The following is a 26,759-nucleotide window of genomic DNA, read 5'->3' as shown; positions in this document are numbered from 1 at the left end:
ATGGGATGAGTTCAGAGGGATGCCCATTTCACAAAACACCATGCATGCTGACAACGACTGTTTGGCAGGGCGTGGTCTGTGGCGCTGCTGCAGGGGAGGCGGACACACCTGAACGGCATCAGCTCATCACACCTCCACTACATTTAGATATGGACTGGGTCCTGAGTGAGGTTGTTGGTGTTTGTATGGGGCTGACAGCTGAGAAGGTGCAGCTGAGTTGGAAACGACAACCGAAATAAAGAACGATGCTGAAAAGTGTTGAAATGTGCTCGGGTTTGTTGTGCGTCTGTTAAAGTGGTGCCGAAACCCAGGACGGGAGCATGGCGAGACCACACCCCACCACAGACTGCTTTGACATAGCAGCAGTAATAGACACATCAGAAATGAAAACTGCATAATTTTATAGGAACTTAGTTGTAACTAAAAATCTGGAAAACAATTACAGTTACTGATGTTTTTAATAATTTAATTCAATTTTATTTATATAGCCTTAAATCACAACAACAGTCACTTCAAAGCGCTTAATATTGTAAAGTAAAGACCTCACAATAATACAGAGAAACCCCAACAATCAGATGAACCCCTATGAGACAGCACTTTGGCGACAGTGGGAAAGGAAAACTCCCTTTTAACAGGAAGAAACCTCCAGCAGAACCAGGCTCAGGGAGGAGCAACCATCTGTTGCCACCAGTTGGAGGTTAGGGCCAGGCCAGAAGACATGCTTTGCAAGAGAGCCAGAGATTAATAATAACTCATAATTAAATGCAGAGTCGTGTATAAACACAGAGAAACAAATTATGTACTGCAAATAGCTCATTCTTGAACCCAATGGCAACCAGTAACTCAACTAAAACTGTGACTTAACATAACACACTCAGTTTTATACATCACATAGCTTTAGCATCTAGATAACATCTAAAAAATTGTAATTATAACAGACACCTTGTAATTTTTCTTTCTGGGATGGGTTACTCTATTGAAATGATAACAAAAGACATGCTAAGTGTCTTGGGAGTTGTAGGCCTAACACTGAAGCTGATGAAATGAGAAAAATCTGATCCAGACAAAAAAGTTTTATTCATGTTTAATTTCAGTCAGTACTGAAAGTACTGTTAGATAACATAATAATTGTTAATTAGCGTTATGAATTGACTCAGATGTTAAGAGTCAACTTCAGTTGAAAAGTAGCCCAATGCTCTTATCCATGATTGAAGCTTACTAATAACACCTTTATAAACCTTTTCAGTGTTACTGTAATCTTTTAAAGCTTATGTACATATTAGCTCTGTGGGTGGCTTGAGTAAAGGACTTAAAGAAAATTACAGTTTACACTTACAGTTCCTTCTATTCATGAAAATCTAAGTACATATTTAGAAAAAAAATAGTTTGAATGTTGAAATTGTACTTACTAGCCCTTTAAGCAGCACAAAACAGAAACACTATTATAATGGTGATGGAAAGTTTTTAGGTTTTAGTTAATTATAGTTATTGTTTAGAATGATGCTTCTTCAAAAAGAGTCATGGATCATACAGTAGCTAGCAATAAATCCAGTACCAAGGCCTGGTACTGGATTTCTTTGTTTGGTTATTGCTGAGCTGCCAGAAAGATAAATCAGCCCTCAGCACACAGACTCTCTACTTGGACCACCATCTCCACCATACGTAAAATGATTCTGCTGGTCCTATTTGGGAAATGGGATCCAAGTCAACAGTGAAGCCTGAGATAACAAATGCATTTTTCCCCCCTCTTCCTCTCCAGCCCTGCATTTGCAGATTACCTTTGTGCCTCTTACACTTGATAGGCACTCATGTTTTACCCATCGTTACGGCTCACACCCGCTCACAGCTCCTGGCTCTTTTTCTATTTCCCCCCACTTCAGCACCTCCTTCCTGCTCATGCTGTCCCTCTAAATTTCCTGGGGACTTTATCTTGCCCATTTCAAATAGGATTTCGACTCAATTCGCCATGCTTCATGTCACTTTGCTGGCAAATCCACAGTTGATATAGACACATCATAAAAACTGCCGCATGAGCAAAATATGATTTGTCAAAACTTTTTTTTCTTTCCCCCCCTCCTCGTGTTATTTGTCATTTCCGAGATTTGTTTCTCCTTCCCAGTGCTCTGATTCGTCATGAGAGATTGCCGCCCTGGCGCTGGGGCAGATGGGGAGTGTCGATCAAAGAGCGATGTTGCCTTCGGATTGGTGTTGAGGCGAGTAGGTGGTTTCACAGCGGCAAGTGACAGCACCTATTAATTTGGCCATTTAATTTTAAGTCCAACAGCGTCAGGCTCCACCACCTTCAATCTCCCCCTGTCATTCAAAACAAGCCTCAAGCCAACAGTCACAAACACACACGTATACACACATTCCCCAACTAGCATGGAGAACACAAAAAAGGTTTTTAATCTAAAGCTGAAACTTCTGTGAGAATCCAAGAACCCAAGAAGAAGCCTTTAAATCAATCAGGCTTTTAACCTACCACATTTTAAACTGCAGCTGCTGCATCTTGGAGATACTTAGGGACAGATGCCGGGGTGCATTTTCAAATTGGGTTCCCTCATCGTCAGCTAGAGGTCCAACAGACCCGAATGTCTCGGATAATGACTACTGATCCTCTCTCTGTGAAGCTCAGGATTGGAGGTGGAGCTTTATGACAGTATCCTCAGTGAGAAATGGACTGCAACAATGAAATGTGACACCACCGTATAAATTCATGAGTTCTCGCTCTTTCTTTCTTCCGCACCTGAACTTTTGCTCCTGCTGTGAATGCCTGCTCCCGTCACACCATCAGCTGGGGGATTTTCTTTTCTTCTGACAAGGTCAAACGTGTCTTTTATTTGATACATACTTGGAAGACCTCGCCTTCTCTGTTTCAACGTTTCCAGCTAGATTGATTGCTCCAGTGCCATATGTGTGAATGTAATGAGAGCAGCACTGTATGACTCTATTCATTCTCATTCTTTTTTAAGTTCATCTTATCCTAATTTGTGCAAGTTGTGAGATTCAATTTTTAGAATGGATTCTTATCTAAGAAAGTGTCCCTAAGGCCCCCTTATCCCTAATGGATTGTCATTCTTATGGGTTCCTAGGGCAAAAATTTGAGGGTTAAACTTCACCTTTTAAATCATGAACTTTTAATACCTTCGACATTTATTCCCTTAGCATAAAAAAATTGATCTTTTGTATAATTCATGTTGCTTAAAGCTTGTCAGAATGATCGACCGCCTCCCTTGGCACACATTAATTGCTGTCTGGCAGTCCAGCAGCTGAAGATGTGCTGGCAGTGACACAGCTTTTGAAAATACTGTGGACGGTGACCCAACAACTCCCTCTGCCACCTTTACTGTGGCAGCTGCTTCTGCACTGCCTTCATTTATATGATGGAGGAAAGGATTTAGAGAGTGCAGCCCTCCAGAGTAGTTCCAGTCCGGGGAGAGACATGTGGCCTGATAAGTATGGCTCTTGCACAGCAGCATGAAATGAGAAACTATCCATCATAAATCATGATGGCTGCTTGACAGAATGGGATGCTCCGGCAAATGAACTTGTGAGTGTGCTTGCAGTTTTTGAATGAAAGCAAAATTGTCATATTGATGTTTTTCTTTCCTTAGGTAGCTGAGTGGCATTTATTTACTTTAAAAAATATAGAAATAAATATTTGAAATGAAGTTGCTCTTAGCCACTAGACAGTAGTGAATTCTTGGCACAGAAAGAATCCCCCCAACACTTACACATCTGGGAAGGTTGCATTTGTGATTGCAGTTTGTAGGTCTAATTTAAAAAGAAACAGAAGCTGCTAAGTTGTCTCTGTTCTGCTTGGTTATCAGGCAATATCGTTAGGAAAGGTGTATTTTTCAGTATAACTGACTTTTTTTTAGCTTCTCTCATCCTTTTAAAATCTTCAGTGTCCCGCTCAGCTAATGTCAGCCAGTCTTTGCCCACAAACAAAATACTCTGACTGGGATTACAACATGCAACTCTGCCCTCTGCTGCCCAGATTTAGCGCTGATCTGCTCACAGCACTGCTGCATTTAGCTCTACATCCAGCAATGGGGAGGCCCAGAAATAATCCAATTTTGTCCATATATGACTTTAGTCAGTAAGTTAATTGGATACGAGAAAATAGAAGCGAGTCTAAGTCAGACCACAATGCCAGTCTGGAAAGTTTATTTCCTTTCTAATTGTATTAATAATTATACTGAGGATGTTACTCAGCCCACCTTAACATTAACTGCATCAGTGCTCTCAGGATTTCCTGCTGTTTGACATATCTTGCTTCACAGGCTTTTTTCTCTTTTCTTCTCCTTCTGCTTAATCGCATCACAGTACCTAAAAATTGAATTCCATTTCTGGGTTGTCTGCCACAGTCTGAGATGGATTTGATGGGTTGAAACACATTTTTGGGGGGGTGGGCATGAGTCTGTACTGTGCAAGTTGGAAGCTGTGGCAGTGTGTGCCTGTCTAATCTTTTTTTAGGAAGTCATCTTAATTAAAGGGTAAACTTAAACAGATGTGGGCTGTTATATGTGAGGGGTGTTTGCAATTCATGTGGCGTTAAGCTTCTCCTTGAGGACTCGAGAACTTGAGAGGTAGTTGGGCTGTGGTGAGTGGATGAGTTAGTCTGTGTTTGGCAGAAATCCCAACATGCTGAGCTTGTTGAATACACAGAGGGAGGTGTTCTGTATCCTGTGACTACTCACAAAATCAAATTAGATGACAGATTCCGGGTCTGTTGTATAAAATGAGTCTCCTCGAGCTGGCACAGCAAAAAAAGAAGTGTGTCTTAGAGGCCAGTCAGCATCGCAAAGAAACTGTTTTGACTGCCTTTAGATGTTTTCCTTCTTGAAATTTAAAGTGTGTAATCGTTTACTTTAAAAGTGGCTCTTTTCTTCATTTCAAAACATTCAAAGTTGTTTTGTTTAAACAGATACACCGATAATTAAGCAATCATTTAATTCACGTCTTATGTAAAACAAAAGGAAAAAAAAGGAAAAAAAAGCCAAACATTTATCAGGTACAGCATCTCAGATGTGAGTGAGGATATAAGAAAGTAATAAACAAGACAGTCAGTGTCCTTAGGATTTGGATGGCTGCTGAGATGACAGCAGACAATTTGAAGTGGTCCCTTTGGGCTCCTCGAAATTATACATCATTATTCTGTTAAAACAGGAAACCAACAGGCAGACGAGTCAGTAATAGAAATAATTAGCTTGATGTGTGATTTAATGGAGCTCCAGGCTTAAAATGCAAGTTTATTCTGTCTCAAAGGCGGTGACTCGTCTCATCTCTGTGTTTGCAGCTTGCATTTTGCAAGAAAACAGTATTTTTGTTGTTTAATAGGAAAGCAAATAAGCGTCTCTTGTCACCTGTCACCTGTCACCTGAAACACAGAGGGTGTAAACTAATATGGAAGATTGGGACCGCAGGAAATCTCACTGAGTGATATCAGAGAAACCAATCTTCCCATTTTATGCTCTATGAAAACCTGTCTCCTTGAAAATATGTCATGCCTGTCTGGGTCTTCTGCGCCGTGGTCCACATGAGGGCACTCTTGCTCTCTGCAAAGCAGCTCTGTAACCCAAATGGAGGCAAAGATTAAAAACAAAACAAACAACAACAAAAAAACCCCCCAACTATTAGATTTACTAGAACCTGATCTATGTGCCAAGTCAATCACCGCAAGTTTTCACCGCAAAACCTGCACTTTAATGTGTTAAGGTTGCTTTGTGTCGTTCGCAGCTGTTTTGCACACCACCTGGTGTCTGCGAATACTTGTAAGGCAAAGCCCCATCACTCCCTGGACGTTTATCAGCCGTCACCTTCTTTTCTACCACAAGGGAGGGAAAGAGAAGCGGGATATCAACCAGCCGAGGCTGGCTTCTCCCCTTTTTTTGGTGCTCGAGTCAGCCTCCTTGTATTTGCATCAGTTCGGGATCAAGTTGGGAAAGTGTGGGAACTGCGTTGCTGCAGGATCGTTGAGACCCGACCGGCGAGCCTGAAAGTACGTGCCATGCATCCTGAACACAGAGTGATATTTTTTTTTTCTTTCTTTCAACTGAACCAGAGCGTCGTGTAATCGAATCACTCCAGCCATAGCGGCTCGACCTGCTCGAACTTTTTTGTATATGTGTGTCCGCGCGCGCGCATTTATTGATTGAGAGCAGAGCCAAGTTATCCCTTCTTTATTTTATGACAAGCAGTCGACATGGCGTCACTGTATCAGAGATTGACCGGCAAGATCAACACGAACAAATCCTTCCCCAACCCTCCAGAGGCGAGCCACCTCCTCGGGCAAAGTGTGGAAGGGGAGAGTGCGGCGCAGAGCCAACGAACCCGGTTTCAGCAGCACGGCCGGCGCTGCGAGGACGAGGATGTAAGAAACTTAAACTGTAGTCACCTTTACTTGTCCGAATGCATTTTCTGACCACTTTCAGATAGTTACAGTGCCCTCTAAGACACACTAAGCGAGTTGGATATTGGCGTAATATATGGAATTTTGGCGCTAGTAAATCTCCCAGTCTGTTTAATGCCCTTCTGCTTGCTCTCCCCTTTTTAAAGGCAGACTTGTCAAACTTACGTCATCCCCTCAATGGTTGGCTTATCTGTCAATAAATGACGCATCACTTACGTCTCTTGAAAAGCAACGTGCGTTCTCTGGCGCCTTCTGGTAACTTTATAAACCTTACAAATGGCTTCTTAGTGCTTTGACACCTCCGTTAGAGGTTGTCGAGTGTTGCTTATTTGTCTAGGGATGCTACTGTAACCCAAGTGTGCCTTACAATTAGATTAGAACTAATGTTTAAATCGTGACTTACAACAACACCCCCGCCCCCCAATCCTCCATGCTGATTGGTTTTATTGGGATCTGCGCTAATCATTATGTGTCTCCTAGCCGTTCTTCCAACCTTCTCAAAACATGTTCGCATTTTTTTTTATTGTCGTTAAAAATCTTCAGTTCTGAAACTACATTTGTTTACCTAAGCTTATTTATTTGTGGGAATGGTTTTTACAGACTCGTTTAGGTCGTCCAGGCTCTTTAAAATCTACTTTTGACCGTTTAAAGCGCCTGTCTGAGCCTGACGTGATGCCAAACATGAAAGTGGTGCTGTCCATGGTGCTGAAACTTGATCTTCCACTCGGTGCTGCCGCTCTCCGCAGTGCTGAGGGAATAAATCCACAGAGCAGGTTTAATGGGGCCACTTAGGTTTGTTTGTCTTAAATTTATTAAAATACAAGCAAACAAAAAAACCCACTATTTTTGTATTCTCGTAAACACATTTAAAAAAAAAAAAATCTTTGCACTTAAAATTATAAATTTAACCGTGAACTGAGGTGGACCACATCACCGTTAAACAGATACAAAACATATAGTATGAAAATTATTCACATATTTTAGAAACATAAAGAAACATTTGATATTATTTTTCTTGATTTAAAAATATAATTCTTTTCACATGAAACAAGTAAATAAAATGAACAAACAGGGGCACAAATATACTGCAAGTGGGTCAGTTTATTTTAAAAAAATAAAGTTTTATAAAACAAATATTGCCATTTAATAAAGGAGCTTATCTACTGTCACAAAAGGATGTGGTTAAAAATGGTACTTTATTGCTAATTTTCTAAATCTTATACCCTTTTAGAATAAGAATTAAAATAAAGCAGCTGCGGTCAGGTGGCAAAAGTAAAGCTGTTAATGGAGAATCCACAATTTGTCAAAAAGCAATTTGCCAAAATAAAAGTGAATCTATTAAAAGGCAAAGAAGGACATACTTTAGTCTAGAGTTGTGAATGGTTTGAAGATCTTCAGACTTTGAAATCAAGGTTAGTCCAGATTTTGGAGTTAAATCTTATGTTTGCTTTAATGGCTGAAATCTTGACAACATTGTTTTGTTTTGATTTTTAGTTAAACTGAAAATGCAAAAATGTTTTCACTTTCTTTTAGTGATACTTTCTTGCCTGATAAATTTCTAGTTATTCCCCCTGTCTAACTGTATGTCAACTGCAGGATACAACCTATACACCATCATAAGCCCAATTTGGAATATGGCTGCATCAGAGTTAGTGGTGCTATAAGATAGTTTAAAAAAACAGAACTTTTCTGTTTTCTTTTCTTTCAACAAATCTGTCTGGCCTGTGTAGTCATCGCTCAACCCTGGTATTTGAAATGAAATTAGCTTAATCAATGTTGAGGTGGTAAAACATGCAAGGTGGTAAAATTTATTTATTTATTTTTACTCTAAGGTGACAATAAAGAAGCATGCCTTTAATCCCCATGTATTTGAGATATGGCTGACTTTGAAGATGGAGAGATTTGGTCTGTTAAACAATGAAACCAACTAAGTGCCTGTTAGGTTTTGGTATATTTAGTTTTGGAACTTTCACATTGGAATTATACATACGCATGTACAGATTGGTGACAAAGAGTATAAGTTGTGTTAGTACGGTGCTGGGTTGTGACGTGCCACCAGAACAGCTTCATTGCCCCTCAGCACTGATTCTAAAAGTCTCTGAAAGTACTAGAGAGAAACTCATTCGGTGTTTTGAAGTTGCCGAATAAGTTGGTATCAATCTGCATATGATCCATGTCGTGTTCATGCTGATCAAGTCATTTAGTGACCCCCTATTTCCTGTGCATAGAGAGAGATACTGTCATCCTGGGTAAGATCACTTCACTCAGGGCAGAAATATTTATTATAGGTGATTACTCAGAATGCCCAGCTAACCTTCCCACTACAATATAGAGCCACTGGTTCCAGCTCCACTTTATGCAGGGGTCTGGATCAAGCTTTTTTTTTTTTGGTGTGTTTCTATTGTTTTTCAGTTTTATCCAGCTAACTGTCTTGCTGCAGACTCTAATGTTGTAGAGGTGCAGGAGGTAAAACGGTGGTTTAGCTTTGCATGAATATAACATGAGGTTGATTTATTGACTGGTGGTCATGTCTTTATGTTTGTTGGTGCAGGGAACTCGAACATGATCTGAAATCAATATAAACAGTGATGTATAGTCCATATATATCCACCTGAGAGCATGCTGTGTGATACTGCAGAAGAAAGAATTCTGAATACAGGCCTGTTCAGTGATCGTGGCAGGGGGGAAAAACAGTGTTTTCACTGGTTCAGTTTTTAAGTGCTCCTACTATTTAAACTCATATCTAAACAGTACTCTTATATTGCTTCTGACTAGAGCACATTTTGAATGTCAGTCCAAGCTTTGGCGTCTCTCCAGCTGCGTGGCCTTAATAAGTGAGTCTGGTGGAGGTGACATTTACATCATGCTGTGTGTGGATGAGAACTAAAGCCCACTGGGATGAAGAGCTCATCCAGTGACTCAGGCTCCCCACAGCGCCACCACACAGCTCAGCCCTGCCACTTCAAAACTTTACCCAGCATTTTCTCCTCCTCTGCTGCTCCACCCTTACACTGCACTTTCTGTGTGACTCTTTTTATACTGGCTTAAATTTGAGCCCAGTACCTACGAGGGAAGCCTTGCATTGTGGAATTTGCATGTTCTTCTCATGCTTGTGTGGCTTCTTTCCTGGGTACTTTCATTTCTTCCCACAGTCCAAAGACAGACTGGCAACCTGTCCGTGCTGTACCCCACGTTTCACACTATGACAGCCAGATTATGCTCCAACCTCACTGCTCATCCTGAATTGGATGTCAGATAAATCCACTGGATTGAAATAAACAAGGCACTTTAAAAGTAGCATCCAATAAATCAAGCACCATATCCAGTGCAGTGTTTTAGAGCGAATATATTTTGTTGTCTTCCGCCACTATGATGAGAGAATTTTTACCTACTATGGTATTATAATGTGAGAAGATATAGTTTTAGCCCTCGTACATGCTGCATGATAGATTATAGATAGACAGATACTGTATAAATGAGACACGCTAGATTTATCACAGAATTAGTTCATAGTTGTGGTACTACAGCCACTAATTATTACCAACAGAATTATTGAATCACAATATTATCATATTAGATTGCTTATATATACTCCTAGTTGTATAATAAGTTGCTGATCAGTGTTTGTTCTCACTATGAGGACTCCATACATAGGAATTAGTCTCCCTCACAGAGACAATGCATTTAAACAACTCATTATCGCTTTTGTTTGGCATGAGCTTGACTTACTCTCTACTGTGGTCTAAATCCTTCTCTGTCAATATATTTGATAGTGATCTTAGTCTGAAATCCCCTCTGATAACGATTGCAGGCTGGTGGAACAACTCATTACAATCTAATCAAACATGTTTGGGTTTTTTTCTCCTCGCAAAGCTTTCTCTATGCAAGCCTATGCTATCTGCAATATGCCCTCAGGATATATACGGGAGATCAGTTTTAATGTTGAAGTAACTTCAACTGTCATCTGCTAATACTCAGCAGATCTCAACTATGGAAAAGCAGAAATATGAAAAGTTCAATCTTCCAGTGTTGTGTAGCCTTTCACCCTCTGTTAGTCCAGTGGAAGCCTGATTACATGCAAAGCCTTTGGGTTCCTAATTGATCCTATTTTAGCCTCATTAATTAGATATGTCCTCCAATAGCATTTAAACCTGCAAAAAGTAGAAATGGATCTTTATGTTTTCCTATCAAAGTCTCATCCTTGTGGTGTGATTTTGTTTTTTTCCTCAGCAGGCCCCATTACACAAGTAAACACCTCGTCTTTGTTTGCCCGTGTCCACTACAATCAGCACAATCGCAATGAGACTCGAGAGAGATCTGGCGAAGATTCAGACCTCTAGCAAACCGAGACATGCGGGCGTTTTTGTGTGATATATGTGTGAGTGTTGGGAGGCACACAGTCCCACAGTTCTACTTTTTTTACCCTCTCCTAACTCATCTCACTTGTTCTGCCATCTAATGGCTTTGCGCCTGCACTTTGCATTAAGAGGGATGAGGAGGGGGGAGAAGGGATAAATCCACAACTGCACATTAACACACACACACACACCAGTTCTCTCCCCCTTTCTTTATCTCTCTGTAAAACACACACACGCACATGCGGACAAAATGAGGATATTTTTCAGGGTATGGATTATGAGACAGCCGATCCCTGAAATGCCCTTTTAATAAGCTGGCCAATATCAGATTTCATTTTTACGATAACACGAATAATAATGATGAAAAACAGTAAAAAAAATGAAGCAGTAAATATACTCTGTATCAAAGAATGGGCTTTTTATATCTTTTTTTTTTCACCGTGTCAGCAGATGCGCAGGTTACTTTGGAGTATAATAGCTCTCTAAATAAGTCATGGGAATCATTTTTCCCCACAGTGGGCAAACAGATTCAGTTTATTTTTTACACTACCATTCTCATAATTGTAATCTTTTCTATATTGCTTTGAATCCAGCATATTCATGACTGTGATTAGGCTTCTCTCATGTTATCTAAATCCCTTGCTACTATGTTAAATCCTGCAGCATGTCATATTTTTGACTATCTTCATACTCTGACAATACTGTTTACTGTATATTAAATGATGAATTTGAACAAACAAAACCCTGTGTCCGATTTGGTTAGGTATATATTTCACAAGGTACATTTGTGTAAGGCAAGGCAAGGCAAGGCAAGTTTATTTGTATAGCACAATTCAACAACAAGGTGATTCAAAGTGCTTTACAGAGACATTAGAAACAAGAACAAATAAAAAGCATGATTTAAAATTGATTAAAACAAGCAAATAAACTAACTAACTAATTAACAAACAAACAAACAAACAAACAAAACAGTATATAAAATCAAAACAGATAAAATCAGAACAGTAGATAAAATCAGTAGTTAAATGTAAGTTTTGAAATTTAAGCTTAAAGTGTGGATTTGGTGCTTTATTCAAATGCAGCTGAGAACAGGTGAGTCTTCAACCTGGATTTAAATAAACTGAGTGTTTCAGCTGATCTGAGGCTTTCTGGGAGTTTGTTCCAGATATAAGGAGCATAAAAGCTGAATGCAGCTTCTCCGTGTCTGGTTCTGACTCTGGGAACTGATAAAAGACCGGATCCAGATGACCTGAGGGATCTGGAAGGTTCATACTGGGTCAGGAGGTCATTGATGTATTTTGGTCCTAAACCATTCAGAGCTTTATAGACCAGCATCAGGACTAAAGTCTATCCTCTGACGGACAGGCAGCCAGTGTAAGGACCTCAGAGCTGGACTGATGTGGTCCACTTTTTTGGTCTTAGTGAGGACTCGAGCAGCAGAGTTCTGAATGAGCTGTAGTTGTCTGACTGATTTTTTAGGTAGACCTGTAAAGATGCTGTTACAGTAATCAAGCCTACTAAAGATGAATGCATGGACTAGTTTTTCCAGGTCCTGTTGAGACATCAGATCTTTTATCCTTGAAATATTCTTGAGGTGATAGTAAGCTGACTTTGTTATTGTCTTAATGTGTTTTTCTAAGTTTAGGTCTGCATCCATCACTACACCCAAATTTCTCGCCTGGTTTGTGGTTTTTAGATGTATAGATTGAAGTTCTCTGGTGACCTGTAATCGTTTTTCTTTGGCGCCAAAGACTATTACCTCAGTTTTGTTTTTGTTTAGCTGGAGAAAATTGTGGCACAACCAGTCATTGATTTCCTCAATGCATTTACCAAGAGCCTGTACAGGGCCTCGGTCTCCTGGTGACATTGTGATATATATTTGTGTGTCATCTGCATAGCTGTGGTAGTTTATTTTGTTGTTCTTTATAATCTGTGCCAGTGGGAGCATGTAAATGTTAAACAGAGGGGGTCCCAAGATGGAACCTTGGGGAACTCCACATGTGATACTTGTCTGCTCGGATGTGAAGTTACCTATTGATACAAAGTATTTCCTGTTTTCTAAGTATGTTTTGAACCAGTTTAGTACAGTTCCTGAGAGACCTGCCCAGTTCTCCAGTCGTTTGAGTAATATGTTGTGGTCAACTGTATCAAATGCTGCACTGAGATCCAGCAAAACTAGGACTGACATTTTTCCACTGTCTGTATTCAGACATATGTCATTAAACACTTTTGTCAGAGCGGTTTCAGTGCTGTGGTTCTGTCTAAAACCTGACTGGAAGGCATCGTAGCAGTTATTCTGTTTTAAGAAGTAATTGAGCTGTTGAGAAACTGCTTTTTCAATGATCTTACTTAAAAATGGGAGATTTGAGATCGGCCTGTAGTTTTTCATTTGTGTCTTGTCAAGATTGTCCTTTTTCAGTATAGGTTTGATTACAGCAGTTTTTAGTGGCTCTGGAAACACACCTGACATTAAGGAAAAGTTGACGATCTGTAACAGGTCTGACTCTAAAGTCTTTGAGACCTTTTTGAAAAAACTTGTTGGCAGGATATCTAAACAGCAAGAGGAGGAGTTCAGTTGACCTAAGATGTCCTCCAGGTCTTTGCTGTTAATAGGTTGAAACTGTTTGATGGTGTTTAAACAGTTTTTTGGTGGACACAGTACATATCCTGGATCTGCTGTTGATGTACCAACTGCTTGTCTAATCTTTTGGATTTTGTCTGTGAAGAATTTGGCAAAGTCATTGCAGGCCATGGTCGAATGAAGTTCAGCTGCCACTGACACAGGAGGGTTTGTTAGCCTGTCAACTGTAGAAAATAAGACCCGAGCATTATGGCTGTTTTTAGTGATGATGTCAGAGAAGTAGGACCTTCTTGCACTCCTCAGTTGTAAATTATAATTGTGAAGTTTCTCTTTATAGATGTCATAATGAACCTGGAGGTTTGTTTTTCTCCATCTGCGCTCAGCTTTCCTACACTCTCTTTTTTCATTTTTCACCAGTGTGGAGTTTCTCCATGGAGACTTTTTCCTTCCAGAGATAACCTTCACCTTAATGGGGGCAATAGTATCCATTACATTTAACATTTTTGCATTAAAGCTATTGACGAGCTCATTGACTGAACCTCCGGACAGGTCAGGTGTTAATGGGAAGACCTGGTTAAAGATCTCACTACTGTGTTCAGTTATACACCGTTTTGTGATCACTGCTGTTGATATTTTTGTGTGGGCTGAGATTTTACTTTCAAAGAAAACACAGTAATGATCAGATAAGCCCACATCAGACACAGTAATGTTTGAAATGCTCAGGCTCTTGGAGATCAGTAGGTCAAGAGTGTGTCCTCTATTATGTGTGGCCTCTGTTACATGCTGAGTCAGCCCAAAGTTGCCCAGAGTGTTACTCAGGTCTTTAGTCCCTTTGTCCTGAGGGTTGTCCACATGGATGTTAAAATCCCCAACAATAATTACACAGTCGAAATCAACACAGATCACAGACAGCAGTTCACTGAAGTCATTAAAAAAGTCTGTGCAGTATTTGGGAGGCCTGTAAACATTAAGAAACACAACTTTGGATGGGGCCTTCAGCTGTAAAGCCACATATTCAAAAGACTGAAAACTTCCAGGAGATAGCTGCTTACATTGAAATGATTCATTAAATAAGACAGCAACCCCTCCTCCTCTCCTGCTCGCCCTGACCTCACTGATAAAACTGTAGTTAGGAGGGGTCGTCTCGATGAGAACAGCTCCACTGTTACTTTGGTCCAACCAAGTTTCAGTTAAAAACATAAAATCAAGGCTGTGCTCAGTGATTAAATCATTAATTAAAAATGTTTTCCCAGCTAGAGATCTAATGTTTAATAAAGCCAACTTAAGTGTTTTAGCGGTATTACTTGTCCCCTCGTGTTTGGGAGCAGTCTGTGGCACACAAGGTATGTTTACTATATTTAAAGATCTTTTAGAGTGCAGCTCTCTGTGTTTTGACCAGGCCACATGTTTCCTTCTGTCACCTAAAAGTACAGAGATTTTAAAACCTTCTAGTAAACAGGGTCCCAGCTTCTCCTGGGAAAAGTCACCACTGCCATAATCCTCGCAGCCCGGACCCTCCACACATCACACATCAGACTGCGGAGACAAAGCATGAAGGTGGTAAGGAGGAACTAAGGGGGGCGAGGCTGGGCAATGTGACTTCGATTGCTCTGTTGAGGGTGGGGCTCGGTGGCGAACCTTTGGCTGCTTTGGTGGGGGGTTTATGGGGGACAAAGAGGGATTGGGCCGGGGGGTAGATCTGAGCCCAGCATTGACCCGCTCCATCATCTCTTCAGTGAATTTCAGGTGTGGGGAGGAGGGAGAAAGGGAGGGGGAGGAGGGTGATGGGGGTGATGGCCTGTCAGGGGTTTGGGGGACTGGGGAAGATCCTGGTCCTGGTCGTTGGTGTTGTTGAGAGAGTTGGAGGCAAATAGGGACCCCTCTTCTTGCCTCTTCTTGCCTCAGATGTCTCTCCTTTCTGAGGCTCTTCCCGGGTGGGGGCAGATGGAGCTCCTCCTCAAGGTTTCTGCTGGGCTTTGTCTGTTCTTGGAGTACTGTTTGTTCCTCTTTATGAGATAACTCCTCGTTTATCTCAGCCTTGGCACCAAGCACAGATGGATGACGTATGGAATAAAACAAGTTGGAGGTGAACAGTTTCACCCCTGACTTGTTAAAATTAAATCCATTTGCTTTAAACAGATGCCTGCGTTCCCAAAAAATATTAAAGTTGTTGATAAAATGCACTGAGTGGTCAGCACATGCTGATATAAGCCATTTATTCAGTGTAAACAACTGAATAAGTCAAAATCATCACCTCTCCACCACTGTGCTTGGAAGTTGATATGAAGTGTTGAGTTGATATTCTTTGTTTGGTTTTCACCAAATCTCCCACGATGCATTATGTCTGTTTTGTCTGTCCAAAGGACATTGTTATAAGATTCTTGTGGTTTGTCCCCATGTAATTTGCAAACCTTAGCCATGCTCTCATGTCCTTTTTAAAAAGAAGAGGCTTTCTACTGGCAACCTTTCCAAACAAGACATACTTGTTCAATCTTGTACTGTCATGAACCTTAGCATTTAACATGCTAACTGAGGTTTGTAGAGTCTGAGGTCTTGTCCCAAATTCAACCTAAGATCTCATCGTGCAAACTCACAGAAACTGCAAGAAATCGAAGAGCAACTTGCTGAGAAGATTGGCATTGTGGTTAACACATATTTCAATGTTCCAGACCAGCAAACTGCCAAAACGTCTGCCTCTATAGAGAGAGTCAAACTTGATTAGCATTGTACCCCTACAGAGCAAAATGGTAAAGTGAACATCAGATATAGCATAAAGGACAGATGTAGCTTGTCAGTCACCAGCCATTAGCCAATGAGCATACCCTGGATAAGCCTCCATTCTGAAATTTAGAAAGGAAAAGTATCCAGTATGACCAATATTTACAAAACATATTTAATATGTTATTTAGTAAGACCCCACGTGAGTGATTTCAAGAAAGTGATTATAAAGATCAAGCCTGTCAAGGCTTCTTAATTCTCTTTTTTGCAACCACAAAGATCACAACCTGGTGGCTCTTACAAGAATGTAGGAGCCTCTCTGGAACATAACTTATTTTCAGTTTGTAGTTGTAACGTGAAGTAAACGGCAATGCTCTGCACTGTGGTTAATTTGATAAAGAGAACAGTACATGAAAGTAGCTATGGCCAAGTAGTAACCTCTTAAATGTATGCATATAAAGGTAGCAAATGTCTTGTATTCCCAGAGAACTGGTCTTAATTAGTTTAGAATAATGAACTACAGCTCGCCTCATTCTGTCTCATTACAGAAACAGTGTTTGGCAGAGTTCGCCTTCTTTTGTGTTGATTAGTTAACAGTCAGTGAGTGATCAATAATGGCACTTGAAGGATAGAGTCATCAGTCTACACACTCGATTCATGGTGGCATCTGGAGATCTTTGTGCGTGTGTGCATTTGTAATGCGACTGAGTGAGAATGTTTACCGTTTCGGAGTGCTTTTTAGATTTCTGCAGTATATCCTCGCAAAGACAAACGATAGAATGAAAGATGAGGAAACACCTGTCACAAGTCCTTGTCCAGTCAGAAAAAAGCAGATTTAACTCTTCCTGCTTGTCTACAGTCAACAATTGCTTTTCTTGATTACTGTCAAGTCTAAATATCAGTGACAAGCCCATTTGACCTCCAGCTCTGTTTCCTCATCTAGCTAATTTCTTTTTCATCAGCAAGTCCTCAAACACTTTTCCCCCCCTCAAACACTTATTGTTGAGAAAACATGACAGAAGCATGTGCACCATTTTCCCCAATGATAAATTATGCAGCCAGCAGACTGGAAAATGGTAGTATGGCTTATTTATTGTTCAGAAGCCCTTAATAAGCAATCAGGTACACATTACAGTGGTGGCTGTGGGGGTGTATTTGTTGTCATTCTTCAGGAAACATAATAGACTGTATATAAAAGATGGACTTAGCCACCCTGATGTCACCCTTAATATTGTGTGTGTGTGTGTGTGTGTCTGTCTGTCTGTCTGTCTGTCTGTCTGTGTCATGGACAAGAGTGAGGAGGCTAAATTATCAGCTAACATTAGCATGCTTAGTGATTAGTAATGGTCATGCATATATTGTGTATGCATTACACAGACAGCTAGTTTGTTATTTGTGCTAACATACAGATAGAATTGTAGACCTTCACTGGAAAACTACAGTAGATACTTGGATATGCTTTTAATGCTGTTAATTTTCCAATAATTGCATTAAAAATTGGTGATCCTTAGTAGATAGTCTGGGTATATACTCCATGTAGTATCCACCTATCACCTGCCTAACAACGCAAACAAAATAACTTAAACTAGTGAGTGATATAAAATTCACAACAGCTTTGCAGTCATGTTGAAAAAGTAAGTGCACCTCATTATTTCAGCAGATTATAAAAGGTTGTCAGACATTTGTTGTACAGCTTTCTTAATGATGCATCTGGATGAGGTCTGGGCTTTGACCTGGGTCATTGCAACGCCATGGTTCTTTTCTTTTTCAGTAATTCTGTTTTAGATTTGTTGCTCTTATAGGGATCATTGTCCTGTTAAATGACCCACTTTCAGCCAAGCTTTCACCGTAAGCCAGATGGCTTCACGTTTGACACTAGAATACTTTTGATATACAGAGAAGTTCATGGTTGAGTGATTGAATGCAGGTCCTGTGGCTGTAAAATCACACAAAATCATCACCTCTCCATTATTGTGCTTGACAGTTGATATGAGGTGTCTGTGCTGATATGCAGTGTTTGGTTATCACTGTGCATTATAGTCAAAGATCCCAATTTTGGTCTTGTCTGTCCAAAAAAAAATCCATTGTTCCAGACGTCTTGTGGTTTGTTCTGATGCAAGTTTCCAAACCTAAGCCGTGCTGCCATATTTTTTTTTTCGGAGCGAAGAGGCTTTCGGTCCTTATCAGTTAATCAAGTGCTTTTGATTAGCAGCACTACTGAAGCAATGACGATGTTCCTTAGATCCTTTCGAATCCCCATTAGAAAGAAATGCAGTTTAATTTTCAGTCTTATAGGTTACGGCTTGTGCATAAGCGACCATGGTGGGCAGCTTAAAATTGGAAGTAAACCTTTATGAACTGCTATACATAAACACTGGTATATACATTTGTGCATATGTATAATGTATAGCAAAGCACACAAATAATTATGCTAACAGGTAAAATGTAAGAAAAAGCAGAAAAGCTGAATCTCTCGGCTTTCTCTTTAAACCTCTAAGAGAGATTAAACATGCACAGAGGAAGGGCAACAACATGAGATAATCCTGTACAACTCACTGAAGGGCAAAATAATGTCAGAATCAAATTTGTCCTTTTTGAAAGCTAAGCTGCTGCCCAAAAATAATAGCAATCCTTGAACCAGGGGAAAAAAATCTGCTGTCTTCCCTATCACTGTTCGGCTTTTGTTATATCTGTCCGAAGCTATATTTTGGGGGGAATAGTGAAGCTGCCGCTCAGTAAACAGAGTATAGATGACTCTAAAAAGGGCTGTTCATCAATAGCAAGGTGGCACCATGTTTCTCACTGTTGACGTCTGCAACTCTTCAGCTGGTGCTGCATTTCTCTTTGTGTTGCCCCTGCTTGTCTGGCAGCTAGCTGACGATAACAGATGGTGGGCATTACTAAATTACTGACTTCATCTCAGCGTAAAATGAATTCATATCCGGCCTCTTCACGAGGCATTTTCGCTGTGGGGAGAGACAGGCACAACGGTGAGGAGGAGGAGGAGGAAAAAGACAGGGAGGCATTCAACAAAATGTTTCTCCACTGGGCTTCAAGCAGAACTCCTTTCCGCCCTATCCATCTCTCTGACACATACACAAAGCTCTGCACAAACGCACACACAAACACACAAGCACAGGGCTTAGGAGCTGTGCTGCGTTTCACTTTTATGGGTCAGAAAACTGGAGTGCTGATTTAGTCATTATTTATGACTGGACACAGTATTTCTAAGATTAGGGAGGAAACAGAAAAGAGGCACATAGCTCTGCAGCAATCTGCAAACAGCAAGCATGTTAAAGAGTGACTGATGTTGGACATCAAACTCATCTCCATGTGGGACTTTGCTGTTATATGATGCCATTTGTCCACTCTTATTTGCTTAGAAGTTTGCTCCCAGAAGTGTTTCCACCACACGTCTATATTTAGCCGAACGTGTTTACCTCTGCAGGTTTGGTTCAGCGTTTAGATGTGGTCCTAATGTGTTATGATGCTTCTGTTCCATGTGATTTAATCCAAAATACTATAAGTTACAGGACACTGTGAATCAAAGCAATCTGTAGAGCATATTTGTATATCATTTTTTTATAGTGTCAGTTTCTTTACCACACCTTGAGGTAAATGATAAGAGCGTCTATGGATCTGAATGTGTCAGTGTCTCTCTGTCTTTGAGCTTTGTAAAGAAAAGGTCAGATGAAGTTGAAGTACCACTGATGCACCACTAGAGGCTGTCCTGTTCCTATCTAGGAATGAGGTGCAATATCTTAGGCAAAGGCTGAAATGTGTATTGTTCTGAAAGCGGGCTCTGCAGGGACTGAAGGCCAGTTATACAAAGTGAGGTTAAATCAATGATACCAATGATGAAGGATGATGAAAAGAAAGTACAGAGACAGAGGGACAGAGAGAGGAATGCAGAGCCACAGACAAGATGAAGCATGTTGCCTTAAAGGCAAAGAGGCCAAAAGAGAAAGGCTTGATCAGAACCAGAGGTGGATAATTGAAAAGTATGTTATGTAATAAAAGATGAATAGCGTTCCCAGGAGACAATGTAGGGAGCATATGACCCGGCCTACTCGAGAGAGGCCTGATAAGTACAGCTGAACTGACAGACTCTCTACTTTTTGATGATTGGTTCTGTTTAAGGTTTACTGTTACTGCTAATGTTTGCTCTCATCATTGTGCAAAAGCTATGGCAACTTGGCCCTTTTTAAAAACTTTTTCATTCACTGCTGATATTCAGGTTTATATTCATTAAACATGTGTTTTGTGTGTGTCAGGCCCTTAACATTTTACATCTGTGTTATGCTGATTGCATAACAAAATTGCTTAACCCACTTAGTCACAGAGTGGCAGGAGCCAATCCCAGCTGACACAGGGTAACATTCTGAGGCAATAGGATGCACTTTCCTGTTTGCTGTTTGCTATAAATCCACACCACATTTAGGTGTTAGCATCAGCAGCCTTCTTAAATCTTCACTTTAATCCAATTGGATCAAATTATTGGAATGGTACCCAGTCATATACAAAGTCTTAAGGCCAATGTGTGACCCACCTGCCACTGGGACCCAAACATCAATACAAAACCAGTACATTTCAGAAAAGTGTTAAATCATAAATGTTAACTCAATTTTTACATAAATATATTTATACAAATATGTAACTGTAATTACTTTTGAGTAATTTCAAGCAGAATTTCTGTTATTACTGCAGTCTAAGGAGCTTGCAAAGAAAAGCGTCTGGACTTCTTTAAGTTGCTTGAAGACGTTTCACCTCTCATCCGAGAAGCTTCTTCAGTTCGAACAGAACAGAACAGAACAGAACACCTTCTCAGATGAGAGGTGAAATGTCTTCAAGCAACTTAAAGAAGTCCAGATGCGTTTCTTTGCAAGCTCCTTTGACAACGATGACCTGGATGACTGATAACCTTCACAGACATGTTATTACTGCAGCCTATCTGCATTGCCTTCCCAGCCCACCAGGGGGCTCTGCACCAAATTTTTGGAATCACTGCTTTAACCTATTTGTCATTCAGCTTAAAGAAACCTAAAATCTTCCAGAATTCCAGCAGACATGAAAAAAATGATTATGCAGAAATCTACACTGAGAAGTAAATGGACTAGTATCGGTACTATTTTAGCTTTCTGCTCAATTTAAGCACTCAAAGCACTTTTTTGTCATGTTCACCTAATCTCACACTCATATTCACACAAAGCTTTTATCCATACCTAATATTTTTTATTTAACATTTATACACATACACAATCCAATGATTGCATCGGAGGCAAGTCATTGCCCAAGGATTCTTTAAGATATGGACAGGTAGAGTAGGGATCCATCTACCAACCTTTTGATTAGTAGCTAAGTCGCATGACATTTTTACGAATTGCACGGTGAGGAACTGACTTTAAAATTATCATTTTTTAAACATAAGATGGCTTTGTTTATCTAGCATGGAAAGGGAATAAATGTCTTAAATGTTTATCCCATTGGCTACTAACCATATATTTCCTTTAGACATTGATACTGGTATCCACACATCTCTGTTGTTGACATCTTTGACTTTACAGTCCTGCAAAGCCATAGATAGTATAAAAATAGCTATAGCTTTAGCTAATGAGCCCATCGTGGATAATCTTTCTTTATGGCCATTAAAAAGAAGCTAGCTTTAAGGCTTTAACCTGAAACTATGCTCATCTTTTATGTCTTTGCTTGTAACTAGAGTAATGTTGCTGAAAGGTATTCTGGGAAATGTGTGATAGGAAGTGAATAAAATTCAACTGATTAACTACTGGCAGTAGATAAAAATGGATTATTTTGATAAGTGCATTTTTATGTTTGTGACAAGCTGTTTATTTTCAAATAAGCAAATATGCCAGCACTTATCTGGCTTCAGCTTCTGAGATGTTTCCTTATTAAATATGATGGCATTGGATTAAGGTTCATCACATATGCATAACAGATGCACACACAAAATCATTGGCAGAATAATGCATAATAAAATTGTGGTTGGTTGCAGATTGATATCAGCGAAGCAAAAATGATACTAAAGTGCTTTGGGAATTCTAACTGGATGCTGAGGTCTCATACTATGAAAAGAGGCTTTGGTTGTTCAGTGTTATAGGTTTTGAGACCTGAGTAATCACATTTCACAATCATATAACTCATCTGTCTGGATGTCTTTCTGCAACATGACACTGATGGTTTATGCTTAGTGTGTGTTGAGATTAAGGTAATAAGGTGGCAAATTGTCAGTAAATGGCTAGTTTGTCAGTTAACATTTTTAAAAAGATGATAATAACACAATCCTGCATCAAGAAGATGAAATTATTTTCCAGGTAGCAAGGCTGGTTTTTGAGCTGTCAATGAAAAGCCTCAACATTATGCTCACAACCCATTGCACCCAAAAGACAAAGCCGTCATCCATTTCAAAGAATGGAATGGGTCCTTTCTCATGATGCCTATAAAAAGAAAAGTAGGTCTCAGCAGATTTTTCTCAGTGAGCCTAGATCCAAGCAACTCAGCCGCTTCCTTTGGCAGATCCAAATCTTATACTCAGTCATTTAACTCTAGCTGAGTGAATAAGTGGTTGACAGATGAGGTACTAGAAGAAGAATCTTCAAAATCCCCATCACTAGAATGGTGTCCATGTGGAAACAAAACGTCATCACTCTTTTCTACCTTCCCCTAGTTTACTTAAGCTGAATATGATATACTGTAGGTCTCACGGCTGATGACAGATTAGGGTAATCAATCATTCATTTTTGGAACTGTATCCAAAAATATTGACTCAACAGAAGTAGCATTCATAAAAGGGTTTCTGTGCCTCCTTCTGTACTACTTTTCCCTTAAATCATGTTTACAATTGCCTCTTGTGAGAAAAAATGTGAGCGATAGAACAAAACGGGTGCTGTTTTTGAAATCCGCCACTCAAAATTAGTAAAGATTTAGAATTAGTGTTAGATGTCATACAGCAAATGTGATGCAGGGCGGTTTAATCAGCACATAAACAGATCGTTACTGCAGAAGACACACCATAGAGGGGTTTCTTTGTAATGACTGGTGACAGAAACACAGGTTCACACATCAACACAACACAACCACCCACAACTCAACAAAGCATGCCTCTGTGCTGCTGTTATTCCTGTACATTCCACAGAAAAAAGAAGGAAAAAAAAAAGGTTTCTGTTGTCTCTTCTAAACTTTGCTTTTTCAGTTGGATCCACTCTGCAAGATGTTTCCGGCTGAAGCGCTTTTAACCACCCCAACCATAAGCACTGAAATCTCACGGGGTGCTCTGACATATCGTTCTTTGATGTAAAAAAAAAAACGTGAAGAAGGGCTGCAGTTTATCTCTCAGTTCAGAGGTGGGTTGGGAATAGGAAATGACATGTCTCTGATTGTTGGGTTGCTCCGAGTTGAACATGGCAGCTCTGCGTTCATCTGTGAGAGGGAAGAGCGATTGTGCATTATTAATGCGGGCCGTCTGAAGAGACAAAATGTCGAGATTATATACAGACAGGGAACGATTTAAACTCTCACTGATGAGGGCGCAAGACGTTGTGAAAAGGGTTGTATGCTGCACAGTTATTTCCATGTGATCCAAATTTTGCAGTTCAAATTCCCTTATTTGAATTTTCATATAGTTATCTTTCCCTCTGAAATGAGCAGGACTGTTGCAATCAGCTTTGTGCCGCCTGCCTTTCTATTTCTATGGATTCATTTTTGTTGTCAAGGACATATTTTAGCTGTCATAATTAACCAATTAAATTTGACTCATCTGGTGGATTTCATTCAGTACTTTAAGTAGATTTCTCAATATTTTGCACACATGCTTCTGAATCTGAAATAACAGCCAACACCCAGCGGTGAGAGCACTTGAGCTCAAAAATAATACTACCATCCTTCAGTCAAATTTTAAAACAGCCTTTCCTCATGTTGTTTTCAAAATGATGGTCCACTGCAAAGAAAGAAAAAGAAGGAAACAGTCCCACTGACATATGTAGTGTTAGTTAACAAACTAAGTTTCATCCAGGTTATATTTGTCCTTTGATCCATTACAGTGCCAGGGTTGTTTCCAGAGTTCATCACAAACTGAAATTGCTTTCCTTTTCTTTCCACTGACCTGTTGAGATTTCCTGAATAGAACTGAGCCCCCAATCACCATCACACCTTCCTTTCTTCCTCCTCTGATCTATTTCCTTCTTTTCTTCTTCTCCCCGCTCGCCTTTTTGACCCGTTGTCCTGTCGAATGGCTTCGGCCAGCTGAAGCGTAACATTACATCAGCAACCTTGCCTCTTGTGTGACACACGAGCTCAGGTCACGGCTGTGCAGACCGAGCTGAAATGAGTTGCATTGACTAGGATGTAGAGATGGCACGATACCACTTTTTTATGTCCGATACCGATACCGATATCATAAATTTGGATATCTGCCGATACCGATATGAATCCGATATAGTGTTTTTTAATCAACAAAACTGTTTTTTAAAATATCTTGCTGCATTTTGCAAGTCTGCAAGTTCATACTCAAGTTTAAAACAACAACTACACTAAAGCTATTCTGTTATACCTGTATACAAAAAAAATATTTCATAGTTCAGCAATACTGATCAATCTAATAAACTTAGACCTACACCATCCTCCCTATTCTGGTATTTTAAAGAGTACTTAGCGTAAATATTAAGCAACCTAACTAATAGGGTTCCAACTCCCAGCAACAACAAAAATAAATAAATAAAAAATAGGGAACCACCCCTCACGCTCCACCTCATGATGCTTAATCAACGTAATCAACCTTAATTTGATGCAGTGTGAAAAAAAATGCACAGAAATCAATTATTTTTCAAGAAATATTAAATAGATTCAACATCTTTCTTCAACAAAATTGCAGACTGCACAGATGGTACCTTCCCAAAGGAAAATGTACTATAGCTTACTAGGGTATATATATTAGACTTAATAGTCACTATATACAGTAATTGACTTCTATTCATTTTACATCAAATTAAAACTTTGGGTGTCAGATAATTATTTATTAAAAGCTAGACATTTTAAATGAGAATAAGAAAGAAAAGTATGTCTTTGTGCCCCCTTTTCCCAGTTAATGCCCTATCGGCCCCCCTGGCTAAACTTTGCTAGATCCGCCCCTGCACAGTTACCAGCCGTCAGCTACGTAGAAAAAGATCCTGGTGTAGAAAGTAATATTAAATACATTCTAACAACAGCTTATCAAGCTTAAACGTGCTGCTGTTGTTCAGCCGCTGGTTTCCTCTTTCTGGTGCAAAGTGGGCCAAAAACAAACGAGAGAGGAGTCGCGACAGAAAAGCCGATCAGCTGATCATTAAGCAGTTTCATGATTGAAGTAGCAGCCGGAGAGCGAGGGGCAGTCGCTCGTTAAGCTTAACGTGGGAATGCTTTACAAACATTCAGAGATGGACTTACACACTTGCTTTACTTCTCTCGGGGATAACTTTGTCGGAGATGAAATGCCAGGTTGCTAGCGAAGCTCCAAATGCTATCCAGACCACCGACAGGTCCCGCATGCCACAGCCGCTCTATCACGTGATGCATACTGCTCCGACGTTCTGAGGTGAGTTACGGCGTGTTGCAAGTTTTGTGAGGTGCTTTCGTGATATTTAATGGATCGGATTACATTTTTTATTTTTCTCCGATATCCGATCCAGTAATTTAGGTCAGTATCGGACCGATACCGATACATAATATCGGATCGGTCCATCTCTACTAGGATGTCTGTGTTTCAACCTTGTTATGCTCAGAAGCTGGGCTCTCAGTCTTCGCCTGAAGGGCCTATTATCTTTATGGTTTAAAATCTTTTCAGTAGCCTCGCTATTTGTCTAAGAAGCGTAATTACTTACTAGAAACACAAAGCTACACACCCCTACAAATTAGTTTACCAGCAGACATCTAATGCCAAAGTAGAAAGCTGTATCCACCTAAGGTGAAGAAATAAGGTTGAGAAGTTTCCGATACTGAATTCATTTCCATTTTTCTTACCCACAAAGTTAGTAAGGTAAAGTGAAAGCTGGAGAGAAGGGAGCATAAACACTGTTACAACAGATTAAATATAAACAACACAAACAAGGTGAGACAACTGTGCGCATTACACAAGAGTATAAACAATATGCAGCATAAACAGGGAAGAGTTTCAAAACAAGTACGAACTGTACTTGTTTTGGAGGCAGACATATATATCAAGACTGCCATTGTACAGGTTTCCTAAACTGATTTAAATTTACCACATCTAATGGGCTCTGACTGCTGTCAAGTTTTATAAAGCAGGAAGCGGCGGTGAAATTTAGAAGTTTTAGTCATAACTCAGGAAAATGCCATACAGTTTGCTGATTTCTGCTCATAGATAGTATAAAAAGTTTAATTGTGGCAAATTTCTGTAAACTTAAGCGTTTTAGTTTGTTGGTTGCATAACTTAGACCACACATTGTATAAACTCTGACACACTTTTTTAAGGCTCTAGTTCTGGAAGTTAATTTCATCTTAAAATCTGAATTGATGTTTAAGAAAATCCTTATCTGAAGATTTTATAGTCATGACCATAATTTTTTTTTTTTACATCAAAAACAAATGAAGAGGAATGGGGAGTATAAGACTGCGTGCATAATTGATTTAAGTTGTGAAGGAACTGCTCATCCCATAACTAATTCAAAATCCCAGA

The 26,759-nt window shown here is 39.9% G+C and overlaps 1 protein-coding gene across 4 annotated transcripts in view; it reads left to right on the top strand.

Annotated features, from left to right (window-relative positions):
* The window catches only part of LOC146567108 (A-type potassium channel modulatory protein DPP6-like), a 269,199-nt gene that overhangs the window by 77,441 nt on the left and 164,999 nt on the right, over positions 1-26,759 (top strand). Inside the window, exon 1 of one of the 4 annotated variants that reach the window (XM_085286712.1) lies at positions 5,648-6,004. The exons of 2 other annotated variants lie outside the window; for them this stretch is intronic. In XM_085286712.1, the coding sequence (XP_085142838.1) occupies positions 5,663-6,004 (342 nt within the window). In that variant the 5' untranslated portion in view covers positions 5,648-5,662. Of the gene's footprint in view, positions 1-5,647; positions 6,377-26,759 lie in introns of those variants that run through there. One more of the 4 variants, XM_085286714.1, reaches the window with a different exon arrangement.

The sequence above is a fragment of the Mchenga conophoros genome, linkage group LG9 (assembly GCF_057382185.1).
Source record: "Mchenga conophoros isolate Kocher_MC1m ecotype Shallow Benthic linkage group LG9, M_conophoros_male_GT1.1, whole genome shotgun sequence".
NCBI lineage: Eukaryota > Metazoa > Chordata > Actinopteri > Cichliformes > Cichlidae > Mchenga > Mchenga conophoros.
The sequence above is the reverse complement of the archived record's forward strand: the minus strand, read 5'-3'. Positions and strand labels throughout refer to the sequence as shown.